Source organism: Nematolebias whitei, chromosome 15 (assembly GCF_014905685.2).
Source record: "Nematolebias whitei isolate Nwh7 chromosome 15, NemWhi1, whole genome shotgun sequence".
Lineage (NCBI taxonomy): Eukaryota > Metazoa > Chordata > Actinopteri > Cyprinodontiformes > Rivulidae > Nematolebias > Nematolebias whitei.
The window spans coordinates 41,641,188-41,667,563 of record NC_056512.1 but is presented as its reverse complement, the minus strand read 5'-3'; the positions used below and the strand labels follow the sequence as shown (position 1 = coordinate 41,667,563).

Here is a 26,376-nt window from a genome sequence, read left to right as displayed (position 1 = left end):
TTGAATCTGTTTATGTAGATGTTTTTGAATCTGTTTTTGAATCTGTTTACATAGATGTTTTTGAATCTGTTAACGTAGATGTTTTTGAATCTGGTTTTGAATCTGTTAACATAGATGTTTTTGAATCTGTTTACATAGATGTGTTTTAATCTGTTTACATATATGTTTTTTAACCTGTTTACATAGGTTTTGAATCTGTTTACATAGATGTTTTTTGTGTCCGTTCACATATAAGTTTATGAATCTGTTTACATAGATGTTTTTGAATCCGTTAACATGGATGTTGAACTAAAATAGAAGCAAGGTCTTGATTATTTAAACTTTCAGGCAAGAATCAAAGCCAACAGGCCGTACGCCGATGTACCCTGTGACTGAGGGATTGAAAGAGTGAATTGTTGTAGTTTTCTAGATGAGTGTTATTCTGGACTGGAACTGAACAGGGAATGTAAGTAAAGATACATGTTTTTGGTGCAAGATATTCAAGGTAGGAGTTATAAATTGTGTTAAAGTAGAGATAATATTTTATTTTTATTTTATTTTATTTTTGTCTGAGATGGTGCAGAGTGACAGATCCTGGAAAGTGGAGGGGGCACCTCTATCCACCGCCAGGTGTAAATGTGGAGTCAGGGGGTGGCCAATGGGGGTCTTGGCTCCCATAGATTAATCTTTGGCCACCCCAATCATTTGAGAACACTATGCTTTTAAACAATATAAAAGTGTGTGTGAGGCAACCCAATTTTTGGTAGGAATCTTTCTTACATCTAGATACAGGCACAAACCGATATGAAAGTTGGTACCTATCTTACTTTTCAAGTTATCAAGCTCATAACACAGACTGATGGAGGGTATTTCAAAATCCCCCTCCAGCCCACAAGCAGGGTGGGGGTGGGGGGAGACTTGGTTTTCAGCAGGAATCACAGTCACATTTGCTAATTGTCAACCATGCAACATTTTATAAATCAGGAATACAATTGATGAGATAAAAATACTTTTATTTTTAAATCAAATATTGCTCGTTTTAAAATGTAGCTACTGTAAATATGTCACATTTGTTTGTTTTGGAACTCTGTCAGAATTGTCATGTTGTTGTGTACAATGATCAAAATTGATAAACGTTTACTGCAGCAGTTTTGCGGATATGTTAAAGACCGTTGTGAAATGCAGGTACGCACTCACTGTAAACAGAGCACTCTGCTGAATTAGTTGAAAACCACCTGGAAGCTTGAGTCATCAAACGATTGTCCTACAATGAGCTAGCCGAACTCTGTGCAGGTAAAAAAAAAAAAACATGGTTTTCAGTCATTTCGGCTGTTATGAAGTTGTTGCCATTTGGATTAGAAGTCCTTGATTTAAAGACACATCGTTAATATGAGAGAGACATTGTGCTGGACTTTATGATTAATATTTGAGTCTGCTTGACTTTGCAGTGAGTACCTTTAAGGGTCAAACACATATTTTATGATTTCTGTTGTTTTAGGCACTTTTGTGGAAGAGTTAGTGAAATAGTCATAAAAGAACGCAAGTGCTTAATTCAACAATGTCTCGTCTGCAAGAAGATGGATGACTCAGAATCCCAGTTGAATTATTTATGAGGTTTTGAATGAGACAGTGCAGTTAACACCTCCGCTTATGAATTATTGTCTTGTAAAAGTTCACATCATTTTCTTTCTGTAAATGCATGATGAAGAGTACATGTGGAGTGTTTGCCTAATGTGTGTGTGTGCGCGTGCTGATAAATCTGGCGCTCACATTTCCCCTGGTCGGCACATTTCAAACAATCAATGCCTCTAATGAGCTTGTTTACTTGTTTCAGACGTGTTTCAGTTCGTGTTTGTTGAAGCAGCGTAGCTTTGTGTCCTCGCTGATGTGTTTGTGATCTCTGTAATGCATTAAGTGGTTTTTTTTTTTTTTGTTTTGTTTTGTTTTAGGAAAACCTCATTGACTCTATTTTTTGAAGAAGTGGGTCAAAACACTTCAACCATAACCGGATTGAAAATTTCTTCACTTTATTGCTATTTTTTGAGCTGAATGTTTCCTGGAGGAACATCTGCTTTAAGCAGCTTTGCCTCAGGCGACTTTCCGCCCTTCTGTCCTGGATTATGTGTGCTAAAACGACAAACTCAGTTGTGATAATCTCATTTTTTTGTTTGTTTCCCTCACCTTTTAAACACAATGTACGCCACCAGGCCCACCACCACTGCAGCCAGGATAGAGCAGTAGATCGGGATGAGGTTTTCGTTCAGGCCTTGGCCGATGAAGTGAGGAGAGCCGGCGCTGGACGTGGTCGTCTCTCCGCTCGGCAGCGGGTTGTCTGACACATCAAGGGCGAGGTAATCATCGGAAGATGAAAGTGGCTCAGTGGTGGGAGGGTCATATGTAGGGAGGTTAGGATCTGTATAGAAGAAATAAGAAAAAAAAGGATTCGTAAGTCGAAGATGGTGCATGAATGTTTACTTTAACTCAAATGATGCTGCACAAACGCTTTGAGACAAATGCTGACAGTGAAATTGATCACACTCTTCCTGGGGGATATCTTCAGCTGAATCAAAACAAAATTAAATTATAAAATGTCTTTGGAGTTCTGCCCTGCCGGCTCCCTGCAGCCACATCTGAGCACCAATCAGCAGCACCCGAGGATCATCAGCTTGATGAGCAAGAGGAGCATAAAAGGAAGAAGAGGACATCCAGCAGGCGCTGAAGCATTACCTGCCAATGATAGTTCTGTTCTAGCCATTTACTTGTCAGTTAAACTATATAGTAACAAATTGTATATTTCTCTGTACTTTCAGAGTCGCTGATGTCCTCCTGTCCCCTGGATTCTCCTCTGTGGACCTCGAGCTCTCCTGTGCCTCCACGCCTTCCTGTCACTTGTCTGCTTCCTGCCTGGAACCTTTGTTCTGATGCGCACCTTCTTCGCCCTGGAACTATTGGGTCAGCTCTCCCCACAACTAACTCCTCTACCATAAGAAAGAGCAACAACAACATTATCACCCCCTGCCGACAGACCAGTAACCATCTCCTTGCTCTTCAGGGTTCCAGCTCCCTCCCTGGCACTTTCAATGATTTTTCCACCTTTGTAAATAAACACTGTGAACGTATCTGAGTCTTGGTCTGTTCTCTTTGGTCCTTGTATCTGCATGGTATAGCTGTAATTGTTACAGTCTGGTATGAAGGCAGCGGGTGATAGGCGATCCTTAAAACAAAAAATACTAGAGTTTTAGATGAAAACCATCTTGCAGTTTAATTCTAAGTGATGGTTTTAGCTGCTGTGGTGTAAACTTGAAAACAACTTTAGATGCAACATCACGACATGTCATGCTCTGAGTATATGTTGTGGATGACTCTCAGCTACTACCACATTAAACATTTGTTTTATATTTGTTAAACTGACTCAGATATAACCCTTTTTGCATTTTTCTAAACTCAGTTGAATTGAATTGGCTCCAAAAGGTAACCAGTTGTAAAAATGTTCATAAAAAATTTCTTGGCAATTTCAATAAAATCCATCTAATGGCTCATGAGATATTTTGCTAACAGACATATAATTTTAAGCACAAATCTCGCATCAGTTAGCACTCGTATTATAAAATGGGGATCAGTCTCGTCTACAATCGCATCATTTTTGGCTCAGTTTCTATGAAACTGGGTGAATTAACGTCATTTATGCGTTTCCTATGGTTGATTAGCTGTGGTGGCCATCTTGGTTTCCAAAAGTTGTTCAGTTTGGTTAAATTATATTCAAGTTGTAACTTTAAAAACCAAAGTCGTTGGATTCCACACCGTTATATTCGCGGTTATCTGCACTGATATTATTTCCCTTGGACAGCGGCTGCAGAAGAGAAATGGGATTATGACGACGCTCTGCTTGCAGAGAACTTGTTTACTGGCTTGTGATTAGTCCCTCAGCAGATGTCTCATGCTCTGCACACATGCAGCAGCTGCTTCTCATAAACAGATGGGTTCTGGCTAAGTTGCTGTGCGAAGGAAGAAGAATTTTGTTCTCAACAAGGCGGGGGGAGTAATTTATATCGCCCACCAGCCAGACCTGTTTCAGGCCCTGCACACTGGGTTTCTTCTCATCACAGGCTAATCTGTGTAACGTCTGCACGTTGCACGACGTTAAGACCATGTGGATCTTTGAAAAAAATGACGTTTGGGGATTTAGGGAGGTCATCTTTTGGATTGTAGTCTTTGCTGAGGCCAGGGAGGCTGGGAAATCACTGCGCTACTGAAGGGGTCTGGTTTGTCTCACAGCCAACGGCCTGTTAAGAAGCCATTTCCATACATTGTCCTGCTTCTTCTTTCTCTGTTTCTTTGATGACACCGTGTAACTGCTCATCTCGGAGTACAGACCCACTCTGATGGACACGACATCCTGCAGTCCTGCCATGATGGGTTTTTTTTTTAATTGTTGTTTAAATAACTGCGCTGGTTTTGTCAAATGTTTTGATTTTATTTTTTTCTTGGGGTCTCAAACCAGGCTGAGAGGAGCACCTATCCAGCAGAAATCCCAAACTCCTTTGAGCCGAGGCGCCCGTTGTGAGCAGAGAGTGTGAAGCTTGGTTCAGATCTGAGCCCACAACTCCCAGCAGAACCTCGGGCTGCTCTTCATTAGCTTTGTACCGGGCCTGGCAGGATTAACCCTGCGGAGTCTCCCAAGGCTTCTTTCAAGGCCAAAGACTGGGACACGCCATCCTGAATACTGCTGGGGTTGTTGATAAAAACTGGGATTTTTAAGGCCTGTTGACCGAGCACCCATTTCTGATATTTACTAAAAGGTTTACAATAGAGTACAATGAAATTTACATGAATTAACACTAATTGTTCAGTTTGTTACTGATTTTTGCTCCATTGTTTTATGCTCCTAAAGCCCCGGGGTTTAATCAAGTTCACTTTCTGTTTCTGGGCTCAAATGGGAGAGAATGGGAGAAGTTTTCACTCCTTTCTTTGACTTTGACAATATTTCCTGAAGTTAGGAGCACCTGCTGTTGCAGAAATCTAATTAATGCGTTTGTTACGTCTAAACTGGAGTGTTGCTATTCATCAAAATTTCCTGAGTAATCTCACAAAGTCCTCCAGCTGGTTCAAAATGTTGCAGCAAGTCCTTGGGTTTCATATTTTGCTCTTTCTGCTCTAGAAGTTTAAATTCTTCTTGTATGCATTTCTTAGAGACTGAGGTCCATCTTGTCCCACCCTTTAAACCCCATAAGGGTTTCCTTCAAGTCTCCACTCGATAATAACATGCCCAAAAGAAATTGAGTGTTTCTCAGCTATTACAAACTCTGTTTAAATCATCTTGGCATCATAATAAAGCTAACATTTGTGAAATTCCATCAAAAGTACACGCATCGCAGCTGATGCTGCTGTTTCACAGAAAATTACGCTGGAACTTGAAAAATAGGAGGATTTTTTCCCCTCGCCTGAAGTTTTTATGCATCATAGAGTATATTATCACCCCTTTTGAAAATATAATAAAGACGACTAAACAACTGTTGTAAAACATGAACGCACACATAGACATTACCTATGCAAAGATTCATGCTGAAGTAAACTATAGAGCAAAGTTACAGAAGTTTTAGTAAAGAAATAACAAAGTTTTGCCGTTCAGCACAGGACGACATATTTTGGCACAGTTTGGATCCAAACTGTGACAGTTGAGGGTTTTTTAGGCTTTTGATTGCAACAATTAACTTTATTTACAGGCCTAAAATGGCTTGTTGTTATATATATTTTTAATTACCCGCACATCTATTTATTTGTTGCCCCATTCAAATAAATATAGAATTATTATCATTATGTTTGACTCCAACTGTAGCATATTTACTCAAACTCACATTTTACAAAAATTGATAAAAAAAAACCTTCACAGCATATTCACTCAAATCTGGCATTTTTCAACATCACATAATCTTAATCTAAAACTGGCATGAAAGGTGGCGGGTGATTTGAATTCCTTCAGGGAATGCTAGGCCTTTATTTTGTTGTTGTTTATGTTTTAACTCAGAATAGCAAATCATTTGTCCCTTTTTATTTCTGCAGTGCAACACTCAATTCTCCCGACGCACAGAGTCAGAGTTTTATCATCTTCGACTGATTGACTGGCTGGACACTGTCCAAACAAATGGAAAGATAAAAACCTCAAGAAAACAGACACTCAACGGGTCATTCGCAGCTGAACGCCGCCTGCACTTGTTTTCTTTTCCCTGACATGGCAGACAGTCAAGATTCTCCACATTGATTCGTTGCATAATTTACACGTAGTTACAGCCTTAAAAAGTCCGATGGGATCTTAATGGGCAATCTATGCGGGCGTATCTGAGAAGTTTCTGTTTTTTATTAAGAGTCCGCGTTGGCCTGTTTGTCAGTGTTGTGATGACGGGGCACTTCTGCCTCACACAAGAGGGGAGTTGGTTCACTGGAATAGTTGAAACCATCTCTCACAAGGCAGAGAATCCAGTACATGTGCATGCCATACTTGGAAACCTCAGGCAGAACGCTAAGATCTATTTAAAGCAGCTCTATTGATTTGGGTCTGTCTAAAAGGGGGGAGTGTTTAGAGAAGTTGAACATGGGAGTCTGTATTACACGATTTTCTTGACCTTTCCTCGGATGTAGTCAGATTTCCTCCGCTCTGCCATACATCATTCAGCTAATGCCGCCCCAGCTAATGATATTAGCAGTGCAACATGAGCTTGCAAATACAATAAATAGTGAATGGAGGGTGTGAAAAGAACTGAAGGTGTGCAGACAGTCTAACCTTATATACAGTTTGACTACACGTACAGCTCTTTGTACCACACAGGTTTATCTTCCTGCAGAACTCTAAATGTTCTTTCTACATCGAGAATGGACGGTGAAGTGAAACTGCTTTGCCCTACAAGTCTGGAAGATAATGTCTCTCTGTTGTTGTATTACAGACTGAGTTTTTAACTTAAACGAGGTTAAAGGTTCAGACGAATCAAGATCTAGGACTTGTTGTAAACTGTGTTATTCTTGGCTAAGATCACCCCCTCCTGACAGTACGTCTTGTTTAGGAATGACTCAACAGGAAAGGTTAAAGCTCATGGTGTTACATCTTTATTGGAACTCCCTGCTTTTTATTTTTCTCTGGTTTGAACACTAAAACTCAGTTGGCTGTCGACCAAAGCACAAGCCCGAGGCAGCTGGGGCTGCATTGCACCGCAGCTGGATCAGACTGGGAGCTTAAAGGAAAAGTCCAGTCCAATTTGAAGCAGTGGCATAACCAGCAATGAGTTTACAGGTGGGTCCGACTGAAAGAAGGTGGGCCACCAAATTTAACCCAGCTTGTGAAATTAATGGAACAATATTTACTTGAACATCCCAGTTTTTTACAACACTGGTTCCAAAACTATTTTTCATTCAACCTTTATTTAGACAGGTTAATCCCATTGAGCCTCGAGGACTCATTTACAAGAGAGACCTGATTTCAACAAAGAATGATGACAACAATGGACAACAGCGAGAACAATAGACAGTTATAAAAAGGCATACTGATTTTTTTATTTATTGGGGGGGGGGGGGTTTACAAATAAGATGGCCAAAAAAGTAGCAAAAACAGATAGATTATAAGACGAATGCAGAAAACTAAAAACAGGAACAGGTCTGCATTGATCCTTGCCAAGAGTCCAACAGATTCTTAAAGCCACTTAGAGAGGTCAAGGTCGAGAGCTTCAGATCTTTTTGCAAGATATTCCAGGAAACAGGAGCAGAGTAGGAGAAGGTACTTTTACCTAGTTCAGTCCTCACTGAGGGGACACTGCAGGTAATAATGTCCTGAGAGCGCATGCTGTAGCTGCGCTCACGCAGAGACATGTAGGAGGAGATGTATGAAGGCAGCAGACCAAGAAGTGATTTAAAGATGAAGATGTACCAGTGAGAGAGTCTGTGTGAAGTTAATGATGTCCAGTTAACCAGTGAATACTGGGTGCAGTGGTGGGTACGGTAGTTACAGCCAGTTATGAATCTTAGTGCACCATGATAGACAGCATCCAACATCTGCAGGGTGCTTGTTGGAGCGTTCATGTAAATAATGTCTCCTTAATCAATGGAGGGAAGGAAAGTCACAGATACAAGGCGTTTCCTAGCATTCAGAGTTAGACAGGATCTGTTTCTGGGAAAAAAAACAGTTTAACATTCAGTTTCTTTACTAGGTTTTCCACGTGGAGCTTAAAAGAGAGATGCGAGTCAACCAAGATACCCAAATATTTATAGGAATCAACAAAGTCAATGGGGACACCATCTGAGGATAAAATAAGAGGAAGAATTGCTGGGACCGAATTCCTGTTTGAAGAAAGCATCCCTTTGGTTTTATGGGCATTTAGGACAAGTTTGAGACAGAACAAATCTGACTGGATGATGATGAATGCAGATTGCAAAAGCTGGAAAGCCTTAGCAACTGTTTTAGCTTGACAATAAACAACTGTGTCATCAGCATAGAAATGTATGGATGCATCAGGGATGTTTTTACCTACATTACCTATGTAGATTGTAAAGAGGGTGGGTCCTAAGACTGAGCCTTGTGGTACACCATTGTTGACTGTTAAATAACTGGAGGAAGTACCATCATATTGAACACATTGCCTACGGTCTGAGAGATCGTTAGAGAACCAACCAATGGTGTGTTCTGAGAAACCAATTTCTGAGAGTTTATGACACAAGATGTTATGATCCACAGTGTCAAAAGCTTTAGACAGGTCTAAGAAAAGTGCAGCACAATAATCCTTAGCATCCAGTGCTTCAACAACTTCATTAAGAACCTTCAGTGAAGCAGTCGATGTGCTGTGTTGTTTCCTGAAACCAGATTGATGGGGAGGTAAGATGTTAAATGAGTCCAGGTAATTTTTGATTTGAGAGTTTATCAGTTTTTCTAGAACCTTGGCTAAAATGCAGAGTTTAGAGATTGGTCGATAGTTGTTCAGTGAGGTGGGGTCACCTCCCTTCAGCAAAGGAAGAACAAAGGCTGTTTTCCAAGTGTCTGGGATGGAGTTTTGTCTTATGGAGAGATTAAAGATGTGGGTCACAGGGATTGCGATAATATGAGCGGCCAGCCTTAAGAAATAAGGTGGAAGTTCATCTGGTCCTGCAGATTTTTTAGGAGCAATAACTTTTAACAGTTTATTTACCTCACTAACTGAGAAACATCTTCTGACCCATAAATCAACAATGGTAGAAACCTGTGATTATTACAATTTAAAAAAAAAAGTTTATTACAAAACAAATGATTTCGTTTAAAATAACTTAAACATGTCTCAAGTAATAGCAAGTCCTTGTATTAACTCATTATAAAAATCAGCATTTTTTAAATTTATTTCTTTATGCAGTAGTGAGGATAAAATTTGTAGTCATTATAAGCTTTATTCAGTCGTAAGATGAAGTTTGTTACTGCATCACCACTGAAGGTACTTTCTAGGATATGAGCAGAAAAGTTTGATTTGATGCATCAAATCAGCCATTATTTGGTTTCCATGTACTTTAAAAGATGAAATAACAGTTGGTTGTTTTATAAAACATTCTTTGTGCTACAAGAATTCAATTTTGAAACATTCTCCCAAATCAGAACAAGGAAAATTGAGAAGATGAGTATCATTCTTTTTAGTTAGGTAGGGAGTTTCAGAAGTGAGGGGCAGAACAGGTAAAGGCCCTGCTCCCCATGGTGGAGAGGTGGGCAGAGGGTACATGGAGGTGCAGCGAAGAGGAGGATCTGAGAGAGCAAGAGGGGATGGAGATGTGTAGGAGGTCAAATGGGTAAGAAGGGACAAGATTATGGAAAGCTTTGAAAGTGAGAAGAAGAATTTTGAAGATATGATGAAATAAGGAAAGTGAGGTTTTTCCTCGCCAAATATTGGGTGGGTTTAGGTCCTGCCAGGTCTACTCATAGCCCCGCCCCTTTTTCAAAGTGGGGACTGACTTAGAAAAAGCAGCCACTTAAGGCTCCCACAGACTTGAGCAGACCTCAGTCCGCAGAGGTCCGCGTATCGGATAAGACTAGAAGCGGACGCCCGCAGGGCATGTCTGTGCAAAGCTCAATTTTTACGACCGCGTACACGTAATCGGTGTCGCACAATAAACTTTCCGGTGACGGACTGTTTTGTATGCGACACCTATGTATGAAATTCCTCTTCTTCATCCGTGATCTGGTTTCATGGCCTTTTCTTTTGATTTTTTGCCAAGAGGCAAGCAATCTTTCCTCCTCCTTCGTTGACGCCATGACTGAAATTGTGAGAATTGAAGGAATTTGTCACGAGAGAATTAAAATCAGGCCCAGCGTGGCTGCGGGAGGGTCTGGAGATTTCTTGGTGGGCTGGTCTGATGTGTGGGCTGCAGGGCCAGCGCTCCCTGTTTTTTTTTCATTTTAGAACTTTTCATTAACAACATATAAATACAGAACACCGCTGTTGCCAGCTCTCATTTAATTTTTTATTTATTAATTTTTTGCAACTTGTCAATCGATCCAGTAGGCGTGTCAGCAAATGACCAATCGGCAAACTCAATTTATCCCGAAGGTATACGCCCCTTGTCTGCGGAGCTGCTCTGCAGCTGCTCAGGGTGGACGCTCAAATATAAAGTCTCAACCGTCTGCGGACAGTGTGCGCAGTTTCCGCCCGAGGCTGTGGGAGCCTTTATTGTCCATCTGACAAGGGTTTCTTAACTTTATTTCTAATTCTTCCATCAACTTTAATGCAGTCCGAACCACAATGTGTACCCCCACAAATGTTATATTTTGGAGCAGCTGTGGCTGAGTGGTTAGAGCAGTTGTTGGAGCAATGCGAGAGTTGGGGGGTTTGATTCCACCAGCAGTCACATGCTGAAGTGTCCTTGGGCAAGACACTGAACCCTTCATTGTCTCTGACGTGTGTCCCCTCAGTGTATGAATGTGATAAAGCACTGATTAATCTTTGTAGAGATCGAGTAGAGCGCTGTATGAATGGGTAAATGAGGGCTGTAAAGCACTTTGAGTATTTTGATAAAACAGAAAGGTGTTCTATAAGTACAGACCTTTTACCATTTATATAAAAGTGATCGGCTCGGCACTGTGATGTGTGCTATTACTTTTATTGGCATTTCAAGTTACCATGGCGATGTAATTTGCAAACAAATCTCATACAAAACGCCTGCCGGTACTACTCTAAAATGGCCACCACGCAGCAGTCCCCATCTAAGTTTCTTTAGGAACTTTCTAAATAGTTATCAGTAGTAAGTACCTTATCAGCTTTGACATCAGTCAGAGCACAGCGTATGTAGAAAAGTTGAAAAGTTGTCCAGGCGAGGCTAACTGCTAGCCAAACGAGAGTTTCTTTGCCATGCTAACCAGCAGACCGGTGTAAACAAATGCTACATTAGTTGGTATTAAAACTTCAGGCTTTTGCACGACACCATTTGTTTAGGTTGTTTCTGTTTTCTCAACCAGTATGTCATTTTTGAGAAAAACAAACTGGCACTTGTTTGGGCAGCTATTAGCCATGTGCAGACGTTTGCCTCTATGATGGATGTCACAAATGATAAGGTACTAACTATTCACAAGTATTTGAGCATCTCTTCAAAGTTAATTGAACTTACTCTTAAAAGGTGGCTCTGAACTTTCATTATTCCATGTTGGCTTCAGTGTGTGAGACAAAATAAAATTAGCCCCGGGTTTTATGAGAGTGGGGGCTGCGTGAGCAACGAGATGGTTTATTACTGGGGTGTGGACACAAGAGGGAGGAAGAAAATGATTTAATTTTTATGAGTCACTGAGGTCTTTATGGTGAATTTAACCCCGGGGTCTTTCGCAGAGGTTGATGTCTTGGCTTCTGCCAGTTCAGGGAGGAGATGAGCAACTATCAGGCACAGCAAACGTATAAAGACCTCTTTATCAGCTACCAAACACTCTCCCTCTGTCTCAGCTGAGCGTCTATCACAACTGCCGAGTGAGAACACATCCATCACACACACACACACATACACACACTACAAATTATTCAAGTGAGTGCTCTGTCTTCCGTTGGAGAGCATTAATAGGAAGAGTGGAAGGGAGGGCGTACAGAAAGCCAGAGTGTTGGGAAAGAGTGAGGAGGGGGTGCAGATGAACAGAGGAGCTGCTGTAAAGTGCTCTGATTAGCGGGAGTAATTATCCCGCAGCGATGGAGACACTGAATGCACCCTGGACAGCGTCCACCGCTCCGCTGCCCTTCCACTCCAGGAAGGAGCTGGAAGGAGAGAAGGTGACGAGATAGGACTGACGAGAGCATGGCAAGAACGAGATGTCGCTTCATCAGAGCAATAATGTTAATGCTTGCGTGTGTGTTTATTTGTCTGCATCGCATATTAGCTCTTAGGTCAAAGATAGCTTTTCTCTCCTGGTCCTATACTCCTGGCTGTGGTAGCCATCTTGAATCAGGCCTGCAGACAGAATGCGTTCATTCTAGGAATGCTGGCCTTTCCTTTCTCTCAAACACTCAAATTTTTGAGGCGACACCAGACAGCAGAGTGAGCTGTCCAAAGTTTGATGAAGAATATGAAGGTGAAGTCACATTTTGGCAACAGGAAGAGTCTATGTGACATGTTAGGATGCTATCCACTGTATTGATTCTGGATTCTTAGAAAAAGACTTTCTGAAGCTCATTAAAGTGTGTGTATGTGATGGTGGGGTGGCGTGTGTGCATGTGTTTGTGTGCATTTGGCTGATAGAGGTCACCCAGTGAAACCTGAGCGGGAGCAGAAGAACTCCCAGGACTCGTATCGACCCTTCAGCATAGAATACCAGCACAGCACATATGCTGCAGCTCTGCGTCTGTTTCCAGCTCTGCTCCTTTCTCTTTCTCTGCCTCCCTGTCATTGTAGCACATAATCAACACTTGCTGACAGTTGGATATGAGCTGGGGGTTTAGGGGTTTGAAAATACCCTAATCACATCTTTATTAAAGCAGTCATAAGGTTGAGAAAAGAGGTTTCCACGTAGGATGAACACACTGACAAGTCGGGAATCCCAATGAGGCCGATTTTTAGTTTGTTGCAGAAAATATATCTGGATGTCCGATCATCAAAGACCACCGTGGAAGCCTGGTCTCATCATCACACCCCCTGTGTCTGCAGTCATTACCCACAGGCCTACTGTTGCTCTTTAACAGGGCTTTCCTTTCATGGGGTCACGTATGATACCATCTCAGATCTCCACCATTACTGCTGCTATCGTGCCATCAGTCGAACGAGGCAAGTTGAGCTGCTTGGGTGGCACAAAACGAGCAGTAAAAGGCTGCATTGTGACTTATGTGCATTATCTGGTAGAAATCCTGTAGGTGAATAAAGAGCATTTACTGTATGCATGTAAACTGTTGGCCTCCCACCTAATGTGCTGCTAGGAGTGAAGCTGAATTTGTATTTTTTTTTATGGTCTACCATAATTTTTGCTGTATAAGTCGTAGTTTTTCCCATAAATTAGCATGCCTATGACTTATACACTGAAGCGACATGTTTGTTTTTTCTACCCCATATTTATAACCCAATTTTTGGCTGACGATTTCATTCATTCTGACATGGAAAATATTGAACACTACCATTTTCAGCCACTAGAGGGCCCTGGACTAATATGGCAAGCCAAGTGTCTCATTAATAGATAAAAGTAGCTATTAATGAGACACTTGGCTTGCCATACAAAGCCACCTTCGTCTTGCTCCAGCAAACGGCAAATCAGCTGCATTTCACCGCATCGCCCAGGGGAAATGCAGCTAATTTGACCATTAAGGTGAATTTATTAAGGAAATGTTCAACTGAGACACACCTTTGCTATAATTTTGAGCAAACAAATAATTGTTTTTAGGTGGTTATCTTGTTAAATTCTTGTTCTGTGCACGCTCCCGCAGCCGCCATGGGCAGCCAATTGATTTTTGGCACAACACCGACCCACATTTCCGGGTTGTCAGTGGTGACTTGTAACAAACGCAACGGATTAGCGGTGACGCATAATAGATGTGACTTATACGGCGAAGCGACGTATTTATGTTTTTTTTCCACTTTATTACACATATTTGGACTTATGTGACTTATACGGCGGTGCGACGTATAGGCGGCAAGATGGTAATTGAAGGTTTAAGCAAAGTGTTGCACCACCAATGATGTTTGGCACCAACGAAAGACAAACGTTCATCCATGAGTGATGTTGTTCAGCCTTGTTTCACCTCATCAACACACCATTTCTCTGTTTTTGTGCCAATTCAAGTCAATTAAAGTGGAATTTAACAATTTATTTGAGCATTGCAGATTAACAACAAAATGCCGAAAAGATTGTCAAAATAAATGAGATATAAAAGCCAAGTTGGTTCAGCTGAAAACTGAAGATGATCTTTATTACCATCAATAACTCAAATTGCACATTAAAGACTAGTTCAGGAATAATTGTTGGGAAGAGAACTTGTCATGAGTGCTGAAGTTATCTTGTTTAGCCTCGTTGCTCTTTATCATCACCAACTTTTGATAGACGGCAAAGACGAGTGATAACCTTTTTGTCTGAGCACGTGTTGGCGTGCCTGTTTTTTGCCTAAATTTTTCATGAACTACTGGAAAAACCATATCAGGAAATAATCATTTCATATATCTTTTTAACTGATTAACATTGGAACCAACTCAGTTTCGGCTGGCTGCCAAACTGAATTTAAAACACACAAAGACGTCCATAACTCTGACACCGAGCTAAAATTTGGTGTGGTAGTAACTGAAAGTTATGTTTACTTCATTTCTTCACATAAGATAATCATAGTTTAAAAGTGTGTGAAGAAAGGCGGTGTGCAATTTGCATTCATTCAAGTAATAGACTTTTAATTGTGTGAATTGTGTGGAGCGTAACTTGTTTCACAATGAATGTGCTATTTCAACAGTTCTTATATCAAAACGTTCGGCTCATTCCGGACCTTCCTGCTCTGACTTTTGGTATTTGTGCAATTTTTACTTTTTTAAATATTTAAATTTGTCTGCCATGTTTTTCCTCATTGAAAATGAATGGAGCTCTCTTCGCGTCCTTCGAACCCTTTGAGCTGCTTCCAACCTTTTACTGCTCATTTTAGCTATTGTTCAGGTTCAGCTCCTTTCAGCTTCAGTCTGCTAATTTCAGCATTTTTCCTGTTAAATTCAACTTCTTTCTGCTTTTTCTGATACTTTTGAGGTATTTTTCTCTGCTAATTTTAGCCTTTTTTTTTTTCAAATAAGGTTGAGTCATAAAAGATCCAGTTAGAGAAGCCAGACTGAGATGGTTTGGACATGTCCAGAGGAGGGACAGTGGTTTGGACATGTCCAGAGGAGGGACAGTGGGTATATTGGTAGAAGGATGTTGGAAATGCAGCTGCCAGGAAAAAGATAAAGAAGATACGGATGCAGTTAGTGAGGACGTGGAGTGAGATGGAAGAGGATGACTTGCTGTGGAGACGCCTGAAAATTGAACAGATGGAAGAGGAAGATGAGGAAGAAGAGGAAGAAAGAAATACGGTTGAGTCAGGTCCTCTGAACTAGAGATGAAACCTTTTCAGCAGCTTTCAGCAAAAACCTTTCAGCAATAAGCATTCATATTGCATTTTTAACAAGAAATGCATTTTCTATATTTTGTTTTGTTTTTTTTAGAAAAAGAAAATCATTCAGAAATTTTAGATTAATGCCACCAAAGGCAAAGTTGAGCTCATTTTCATGTCACGTTTGACCTGAGTGAATTTACAGCTTCCTGAGCTTTAAGCCTCCTTTACCGCTGGAGCCAGAAAACCTCGGCTCTGCTGGGTGGGCGAGCAGATTATTGATTGGCTCCGTGTTGACACTAAAGTAGTCTTTGACCTTTTAATGCTAAAACTTTCAACTTCCAGCTGACCAGAGCTGACCTTTAACCACTCCTGTGGCCACAGACACATGTGGAAGTCTCTCCTGGTGACTTGTTCACGTGTGATTGAGGCGCAGCGCTCTCATCTCCTCTCTGAAAGAACCTGAGGTGCAGTTTGTGGTCTGGAACTTCTTGTGTTTTCCAGTAAAGGTGCTTTCATGGTTAATATGTTGTGCAGTACAAACAAATTGCTGCAGCTGCCTGCTCGGTTCAGGTCTTCTAGCTCTGATGCAGACTAAACAATAGCAGACATCCTTTTTTACTGTGATCCAAATAGACCCACTGCATTCTTCATATTTAGGGTTTGTTTTTATGTAAAAATGTAAAGCTATCCTGAAAGTTCTAGCTGGACTCCAGAGTGCCTACTGGTTTGATTTCTCCAAAGGTGGATAAAACACTAGAACAAAAGACATTAATTAGACATTAAGTAATTTAATTAGAAAAATTAAAAAGAGTTATTCATTTTGTTCTGTTACTTGAAAATTATTATGATTGAAATAATTGTTTGAAATAAGGGGCAGATATAATGAGATTTTTTATTCTTTCTGCTGCCTTTCATTTTAAATCTCTTGTATTTTTTATATTGTTATGGAATTGTTTTGTATTTTTTTTTCAATGAATAAACTTTATACCATACCACATGTTTCAGATCAAATTAGTCCCCAGTTATTGATAACGGCAGCACAAATATGGAGTTTTGCAAGTGCTTGTATGAATTTTAATTTAGATCACAATTAAACTGTAATTCACTTAAAATCAAAGTCTTTTTCGAAGTTTTCTCTGTGGTCAGCATCCAAAAATTATTGTTATAGTATTATATTGTTATCATAGCTCTCCAGTTTTAGCTTCTCTTCATTGGTTCCGTCAAATTCAGAACTGAATTCAAAATTGTACTTCTAGCCTACAAAGCTCTCAACAACCTAGCTCCATCTTATAGTTGAGATCTTAGTGTTCCATAGTTTCCTACCAGAGCACTTCACTCTCAGACTGCAGGTTTACTTGTGGTTCATAGAGTTTCCAAACGTAGAATGGGAGGAAGATCTTCCAGTTCTCAGGCTCCTCTCTTGTGGAACCAACTTCCAGTTTCTGTCCATGAGGCCGACACATTGTCCAGTTTAAGACTGGGATTAAGACTTTCCTTTTTGATAAATCCTATAGTTAGGGTTGGCTTGTCATGCTGTCTTAAGCTTAGACTACTAGAGGGCAAAGTGACCTCATTTCCTTAAATTTATTGTTACAATGGAATAGTTTTTATTTGATACTATTTCTATCTTAACATGTGATTCTTGACCTGCCATTGTGTATCTGTTCCTACCAAACCCAGCCGGTCAAAGCAGATGTCCGCTTGTTCTGAGCCTGGTTCTGCCAAAAGTTTCTACCTCATGAGGGAGTTTTTCCTTTCCACTGTCGCCCTCATGCTTGCTCAAGATGAGAGTTCTGAGATGGAGTTAAATTCAAAGCAGTCTGCTCCTCATATAAAGTCTAAAATTATTATTTTTTTTATATATGAATGTTTCTGTTCAGTGCCCTGAGACGACTTCTGTTCTGACATTTAGCTGCAAATCAAGCAGAGCTTTGACAACTGACGGAAAAATTTCCTGAACACGAGGCAGGATGGGATTTGAACGTGCGTCAAACTTACTATAGCAGACAGAGTCGCTGGTGGGCGTGCACGTCGCCATCTCTATCTCGAACTCTTCGTCGCAGATGGTGCAGGGTAGGCAGGGGTCGAGGGAGCTTTCCCGCACAGAGTAGGTCTCGTCCACGCACTCCTCGCACACCGTGTCGTGATCGTGATCGCAGTGAGCGTACACGCCTTGCCCCACCGGGCACACGGTGCACAGCTCGCATTGTTGAGACATCTTGTTGTAAAAGTAGTTGTAGTTGCAGACGCATTTGGCATCGTTGGAGTCAGTGCAGGGTGTCTCCATGCGCATCAGGCCGGTACACTGAGTGCACGGCATGCACTTTTCTGTGTGACTGTAGTTCTCGGAGAACGTCTCGCCTGCGGATCAGAGGACAGGTTGGAGGAGTCAGGTGGAGGAAAAACAGGGAGCAGAGCGAGGAAGTTTAGAAAAGGAAAGATGAGAGGATAAAATGAGATAAACAGTGAGTCCATTAATCGTGTTTACTGCGCATTCATTAGACAGAAGGACACATTGACCCACGGGGTTCGTAGTCATTTGTGCTCCAGGACAATAAAGGTGCTCTTATTGGAAAACGAGTCAGAGGCCTCCTGTGTTTATTATATCGATCCGAATGTGTTTGTGCTGCACCGGGTATTTACAGTCATATGTGCAGCGTGTAACGTGCAGCTGCATCCACATATTCGCACAGACAATGGGTAAAAATTGCTGAATCAAAACACAGCAGAGGGATTCCTGCTGTTTCTCACAGTATTTCATGAACGTGTCATAAAATGAAAGAGGTGCTGCTGTGATCAAATTAAGGATTAACCACGGCTGTAATTTGTAAATGATAACGAGGGGATTGAATTTGGGTAAATGTTTGGTAATAGGACAGCTGTGACAGAAAAGCTATTTAAATACATAAACATGATTGTCATAAGGGCAGCACGGTGGTGCAACTGGTAGAGCTGCTGCCTCTCAGCGAGCAGGTCCCCGGTCTGGGTGGAGTCTGTATGTTCTCTCTGTGCATGCGTGGGTTTTCTCCTGGTACTCCAGTTTCCTCCCACAGACCAAAAACATGCATGTTAGGCTGATTGGTAACTCTAAATTGTCTCTGGGTGAGAGAGAGTGAATGGTTGTTTGTCTTGTTTGTCTCTTTGTGTTCCTGTGATGGACTGGAGATCTGTGCAGGGTGTCCCCCGCCTCCCGCACAGTGACATATGGACACTAGTGACCCCCGTGACCCAAAAAAGAAGAAGCGGGTAAAGAGGATGGATGGATGGATGGATGGATGGATGGATGGATGGATGGATGGATGGATGGATGGATGGATGGATGGATGGATGCTTTAAAAGGAAGAATGTTTAACAACATGACTGTGCATGGAAGAGGACTTAAAGCCACTCATCGCTTGTGCACGGACTGGTTTCAAGAATTCAACATGGCTGCTCCCATAAACTGGGTCTTGCTAGCTCCACTTGTCAACAACAAAAAAGTGTGGATACTTGATTTAATGGGAGTGCTCCCCAACCCTGGTCCTCAAGGACCACTATCCTGCACGTTTTAGTTGTTTTCAGCCGGTCTTAAAGTTCTGCAGAAGCCTGTTCATCCCTCATTGATTCAAACTGGGTGTGTTGGAGCAGAGAAACATCTAAAACATGCAGGATACTGGCCCTTTAGGACCAAGACTGGACTCCCCCGGTCTATGGTGTCTACAGTTGGAGCCGTGCTTATAAGGAGAGGTAATCGGTTCCACATTTAGAGCTGCCACTGCAAAAGCCTGATGGCCTTTTTGTTTTTATCAGGATCTTGGAGCATTCAGAAAAAAATGGCTGGTTGACCATAGTGCTCTTACTAATGTGGAAATGTTTAGAAAATCTCTTAAATAAAACGAGGCCCGTCCAGTTAAAGTTTTAAATGTAAGCTAGTGAAGAGATGCCAACTGCAAAGTTATGCGTTCAAGCTTTTTGTTCCAGTGTGTGCGTGTGTGTGTGTGTGTGGGGGGGGTAGTACTTGTAAACAGGGAAGCCTGTTCAAGACCAACAATGAGCTTTATAATGGTCTGATCTAGGCCTTTAGTGTAAGAATTTGTCTTTACAATCATATTTAATCTATATTTCACAGTTATACTGGTCTTTATATTAAAATCTAAGATGTTAAAAATCACACCCAGATTGTTAAACAGCCAACGGGACACGAGTGTCTACAGAGTTGTTGAGAGGATTAAACTTTTCAAAGCAAATAGCATCTTTTCGATGAAGCGGTGGTGCAGTGGTTAGGCCTGAGGTCTTTCTGGGTGGAGTTTGCATGTCTAGCCCTAACCCATGCATGTTTGGTTAACTGGTAACTCTGAACTGTCCTCATAGGTGAGGGTGTGAATACATGTGATCTTATTTTCATGCAGACTGAGAAAGTTTAAGTTCAGACAAGTTTTAATAGTTTTAATTCTGCTGAGTCAGTTCCGTGGCACTTCCTGTGTTATTTCTGTCTCAACAGGTCACCGTGGATTAAAATGTCTTGTTTAAGTTTGCGTAGAGGTGGTTCTCATTTCACTAACTTGAATTCAATTCAATTTCAATTCAGTTTATTTATATAGCACCAAATCACAACAAAGTTGTCTCGGGGCACTTTACAGAAACATTCACACACATAAAAGCCAATTAGTAAAGTTCTCTATCTAAGGAATGTTTGCAGAATTAATTGTAGAATTAGTCCGCAGTTTTTTGCCTTTGCCACTAAAATATGTCGGTGTAAAATTAATTAGATGTATTTGGTGTGACATAAGTATTATTGTCATTAATTCTCTTGTTCTTGCATCGACGGGTTAATGTTTTTCAGTCAGATGTGGACAGAGCTATCGGGGCAGGTCGGGGAGTGGTTTTTAGACGTTTCAGTGAGCGGAGCCTCCGTAAAGTTATTCTGTTTCTTTAAGCTGCAGAAAACTTTCTGGCAACAGGTCAAGTCTATTGTAGATATTTTGACATTTTAATGTGGCCAGTCATGGTTTTACAAAAATAATACATTTGTTAAAACATTATATTTTTACTTTTACCGAATAAAAATAGAGCCGCACAATAAGGTCAATCCCTCCTTAATCAACCAGTTTTTAAATATATTATTATTTTTGGAACTGTATTTTTGTCTGTATCTTGATTTTAGTAAATATTTTTGGCTTTTTTATGACGTCCAAGGATAAAGAATATCCACGAAATGAATCCTGAAGACATTTTTTAAAGCAGGGGTGTCCAATCCTGGTCCTCAAGGGCCACGATCCTTTATGTTTTACTTATTTCCCTGTTTCACACCTGATTCAATAAATTAATTACTTCATGTGCATAAGCCTGTTAATCACCCATTGATTCAAATCAAGATAGTGGCTCTCCAGGACCAGGACTGGACATGCCTGATTTAAAGGCTGAACAACAGTGGGTCCAGAATGGCTCCATTAGGAACCCCACACATGGGCGCAGCTGCAGAAGAGGAGCAAACGTTCCTGAGTTAATTGAAGCACATCCGTTCATTAAATATGGAGATGGAGCCACTCATTCACGTCTTGAAACAGACCGACACAAGGAGCGCTAAAAGGAGAATGCTGAGGAGAACCTGACGTGGCGTGAGAACACACAATGCTCCACTCAGGTGTGAATGAGGGCAGAGCAACTTGATGGACTGAGGCTGATTAGAGAAGTGGCTGCAGCTGTGGCAGGTGAAGCAGAGCAGGTGTAGATGGGGTGGCAGGCTCACTGGAGAGACACTGAGGGGTTAGAGCTGATGAGGAACAGGAAACTGACTGATCAGGGGGACGGAACAAAATACAGAACAGTCAGACATAATCACCAAAAAGAGAAACTAAAACCAACAATATTCACAAAAAACATAAAAAACTAGAGAAATTGCATTTCCTGCAAAAATGCAGCGTGAATGCTTATTGCTGAAGAACTTGCAGCAGAAAGTAGCTAAAAACATGCTGTACATGCTGTGAAATGTAGCTGAAATGGAAGAACACGCCTAAGTTAGCAGAAGAAAGCAGAAAGAACACATATTTGCTGAAATAAGTTTAAATAAGCAGAAATGAGCACAAAATTTGGAAATAAGCTAAAAAGTTGAAATTAGCTTTAAAAAATTGCTGAAAAGGTAGAAAGAAGCTTAAGCTACCAGAAGGAAGTGAAAGAAGCTGAAATTAGCTCCAAAAATGTAGAATTAGCTAAACAAAAAAAAAAGCTTCTGTAAATTTAGCACTAAAACAGCTAAATAGTAGCTGAAATATCAGAAAAAGCTGAAACTAGCATAAATAAGCTGAAAGGAGCCTAAAGAGCTGAAATTAGTAGAAATAAGTTAATTAGGCTGAAAGTTGCAGAAATTACCACAAAAACTTGAATTTATCTGAAAACAACTGAAATTAGCAAAGAAATGTTAAAAATTTAGCTGAAAAGGTCGAACAAGCTTAAATTAGCAGAAGGAAGTGGAGAGAGCACATTTTTGCCATATTAGGCTGAAAGACAGAAATTAACACAAAAAAATGGAAATTATCTGAAAAAAGTTTAAATTAGCACAAGAAACAGCTGAAAAGTAGCTAAAAAAAGCAGAAAGAAGCTTAACTTACCAAAAGTAAGTGGAGTGAGCACAATATTGATGAATTAGGCAGAAAAAAATTGTGAAATTAGCTAAAAATAATAATATTTGAAATTAACTGAAAAAGCAAAAACTGACATTAAAAGAGTTCATTAGTATCTATAATAGCAGAAAAAGCTGAAACTTGCAGAAAGAATCTAAAAGGAGCACAAAACAACTGAAAAACAGCTGAAAGTAGCTGAAAAAAGTTTAAATTTACCCAAGGAAGCTGAAAGAAGCTGAAGCAGAACAAAATGTGAAAGCAGCAGTAAAATGTTATAAACAGATCTAAAGATCTGAAGGATGTAAAATGAGCTTGGTTCATTTTCTATGAGGAAAAAATGGCGGAAAAGGCTAAATATTTCAAAAAGCTAAAGGTGCACCAATACCAAAAGTCATAGCAGGATTGTCCTGAAAGAGCCGAACGTTTTGATACGATTTAATGAAACAGCACCAAAATTGTGGAACAAGAAAGATGCTGAAAGATGTACGGAAGAAAAAATGATCACAGTAAACGCTTCATAAACGTTCACACAATGAGACAAAAACTAAAATGCCAACAAAGATTTTTACTAAAGATGTTCCAAAAAGCTGTTTAAGGGCTGCTGTCATTAAAACTTTGGAATACTGTTTAAATAGACTGATACGATGTTACTTATGGCGACTTACATGCAAACAAAGGAAAGTCCAAAGCACGTCAGTATCGTGGTTTTATTTTTATTCGAGCCTGTGAGCAGCAAGGATTGTAGCTGACGTGTGATTGAGCACAAAGAGGTAAGAGCTGCCGTGACTCACCACCTGTTGCTGTTTCAATTACTTCGCCCACTTCAGGTTTGTTCTTGAGGAAAGTTCATCGCAGAGAAAGTGATGACCTCAATTTAGTTTTTACTTACATTGAGAGTTCCTCTGGGGCGCAGCGTATTCTATTAATATTGCATATGGAATTATTTTCAGATATAATTGGATGCCTGCTGAATTATGCATGCAGCGAGAAGGGGAGTGTTTGTGCGCCACATATTTGTGTTTTAGTGGATGATCAAGATGTGAGCAAAGCAGAGAGCCAGCCAGAGTAAAATAATGAAATCAGAGGCTTCAGCTCAGGTTCGTTGCAGCGTCACTGTTCTCCAGTTTCCTTTTTATTTTCTGTGGCACGCCTCACATGAGAGGGGTCACTTTGCAAAACGCTGCAGTTCAGACAAACACATTACATTCATATTATTTTATTCTTTGATGCAAAGAGAAATTTTTACATGGTTGCAGCCATCGGTTTGATGTGACAGTTTCCCAACATGTGATTATAAGACAGAAACGCATGTGAAAGCATCTTTTTAGAGACATGGCATTTCATGTGAAGATGCAGCGTGAACACTGCTGAATGATTTTTGCTGGAAGATGCTGCTGAAGAAGCTGAAACCAGGCTGAAAAAGGTTTCATCACTAAACTGTTAATGTGAGTTGAACTTGAAGAGCTGACGTTTGCTAAATGCAAAGGGAAAAAAGGCAGAAAGAAGTTGAAAAACAACTGAAATGTATAGAAACATACTGAAGAAATGTAGCAGAATGAGCTAAAATAGGCAGAAAGAGGTTGAATACATTTTTAAAAAATCAGCAAAAAGGAAATTGAAACTAGTGGCTGGAAAATCTAAAAAAAAAAAAAAAAAAAAAAAATTGAAATTAGCACAAAAAAAGGCTGAAAGGTGCATGACAAATTGAAATTATCAGAAAGAAGCACAAAAAGTGGAAATTAGCACAGAATTATATATATTTGCAAAAAATTTGATACAGTAATAAATCTAAAATTATTGTTTTAAATAAATGTTGAATTTGTTTACATTGTTGTTTAATCTTTTCATCTTGCCAGTTACATAAATTAAACAAAACTTACGAAAATTTCAGTAGAAAAATGAGCAGTAACAGGTTTTAAACAGCTCAAAGGGTCTGAAGTGTCTGCTGAGAGCTCCGTTCATTTTAAAATTAAAAACACGGCAGACTGGACTTGATGTTTCAAAAAGTAGATCTTGCTCAAATACCAGAAGTCAAAGCAGGAATGCCCTGAATGAGCTGAACCTTTGAACTGTTGAAATAGCACAAAACATGCAGAACCAGCTGAAAGACGTACAGAAGGAAAATGGATCTCAGTAAATGTGAATGATGTATTAACTTGTTAACATTCACACAACTTTTTTCCTGCGTTGAGAGCTTATAACGCCACCGTTCCTCAACATGAGGCGTTCTCGGTCTGACACTGTGGCATTAAAAGACGGCAGGCGAGATGCATTCCTCCAAGGAATGCTAAGCCTCTAATTCACACCAGGAACTGCTTTTTTCCATCGCCGTCATGAAACGAGGCCTGTGTTAAGTTTGCACTTGTCTCCTCATTGTTTTAATTCTGTTTTACAGTGAAATCAATCTCCAGAACTTTGTGAAACCATAAATGAAGCCACATGATGGTATGGATGTGTCGTTTGCGCAACTCTTATCTGCATTTCCACACGTTTAAAAGTGTTTTTCTTTTTGATGAGAACTGCTTAAGGCTTGTCGTGTTGAGCAACTGCTTATTGTCAGTGTGAAAAACCCCGCGGCAATGTCTCAGCACTTGCTTTACCACCGTAAACGGCTCTGTTGGCACTGACTGAAGCTCCGAACGCCGTGTAAACAGGAGTTCAGCTGAGCGGGCAACACGAGGCCTGTCACATTACACGCTGGAGCAGATGGCGGTAATGATATGGAGGCAGGTAGGGAGACAGATCGGCGCGTAGGCAGCCACCAGATTTACTTGAATGAATCTCGAGACAGTTTGATGCAATGTAATTAACGGTGCTCGTCGAGGGTGGTCTGGTGCTTCAGGTTCAGACCTGGTTTAAGAAAACATAAAGAAAGTGCTGATGGGACTGAGAGGGGAAGGGTCAGGGGAAATGAATCAACCTGGATGTCAGTGAGTTCTGCAGTGAGTTGCCAACAAATAGAGGTTTTTCCATCTCTGTATCTGCTTTCACCTCCTGCTCTTATTACTGTCTGGGGGCAGAGTTGGAGAGCGACACTGACCAAACGAGCCCAGATAAACAGCAGACCTCCAGCGTAAACAATTATTTGAATTAGTGAGCTTGAAAGCCCTTGTTTTCTTTGCAGCCAGGCTGAACCTGTAAAGCTCCCTTTCCCATTCGTTTCAATTATCCCTCCGCAGGCACGTTGTTTTCCTTCTGATTTGAACTTCCGTGCACGAGCCCCTTCGCAGTCCTTGCATGTAAACATTCATAAATGCGACCATATGCAGGGTGACTGCGAAAAGAGCTCGGCGGAGATGTATTTAATTTATGCATCGGTGCTTTGTTAGGGCTGTGAGAGGAAAGCTAAAGGCCATCAAGAATCAGATGGGGAGTGCCTCCTTTAATAAAATATGAGACTCCGTCTAATTGTCCCCGTTTGAGCCGAGCAGCGTTTGGAGTTTTCATGTTCGGCTGTGAGGACGGCTGTAGGTAAAGGGAGATGTGGCTGTGAGTGGGAGGGGGGCGCTTGTTGCACTTAAAATGTGCCTCTTCAGCCCCTCTCCCAACTCTCGTGTGTTTTTGGTCCCATTAGTGTCATTAATAATGTAGCTGTGGCCGTGATACTGCTCAGTGAACTGCACGATCAGCGCTTCGAGGGGAAGCTTTTAGTGACGCTGGACAGTTGTCCCACTTCACATTCACAGGGTCCATGTTTCAAAGAGGACACTTCCTCTTCCCCGTCAGACTGGGGGGGGGTCTCTCACCGAGCTGGAACTGTGGGGAGACTAGTTGGTGACTCAAGCTTGCAGGGAAATACTTGACTTTTTTTTTTTTTTTTTTTGCAGTCTCACTGAACTCTGTTTGCGATCAAGTGATTTTCACATGCATGGCTCGTAAAAGTGCATTCTTGGCCGTGCACATTATTTTGTTGCCCACATTGACAGTCGCCCCTACATTTATGATTTACAGCATTTTCCAGAGTATAAGTCGCATTTATTATGCATTTATTTAATGGTCAAAACAGCTTCATTTCACCTGGGCGACGCAACGCCATCCATCCATCCATCCATCCATTCATCCATCCATCCATCCATCATGGCTGGATCATCATTTTGCCTCAACATGATTTTATTACTGATTTTAGTTAATTTTATAATTTTAGTTGATTTTATAATTTTAGCTGCACTTTGTAGCATTTTGAGATTTTTATAAATGAAAAGTGCGTAACAAACTAAATTCATTATTATTATTATTATTATTATTATTATTATTATTATTATTATTATTATTATTATTAT

At 40.7% G+C, this 26,376-nt stretch overlaps 1 protein-coding gene across 1 annotated transcript in view; it reads right to left on the bottom strand.

Moving 5' to 3' along the window:
* Window positions 1-26,376, bottom strand: part of ngfra (nerve growth factor receptor a (TNFR superfamily, member 16)) — a 43,069-nt gene that overhangs the window by 5,953 nt on the left and 10,740 nt on the right. Inside the window, exons 3-4 of the mRNA XM_037688720.1 lie at window positions 17,496-17,858; window positions 2,161-2,392 (exon numbers count right to left, since the gene is read on the bottom strand). Of these exons, the coding sequence (XP_037544648.1) occupies window positions 2,161-2,392; window positions 17,496-17,858 (595 nt within the window). The remainder of the gene's footprint in view (window positions 1-2,160; window positions 2,393-17,495; window positions 17,859-26,376) is intronic.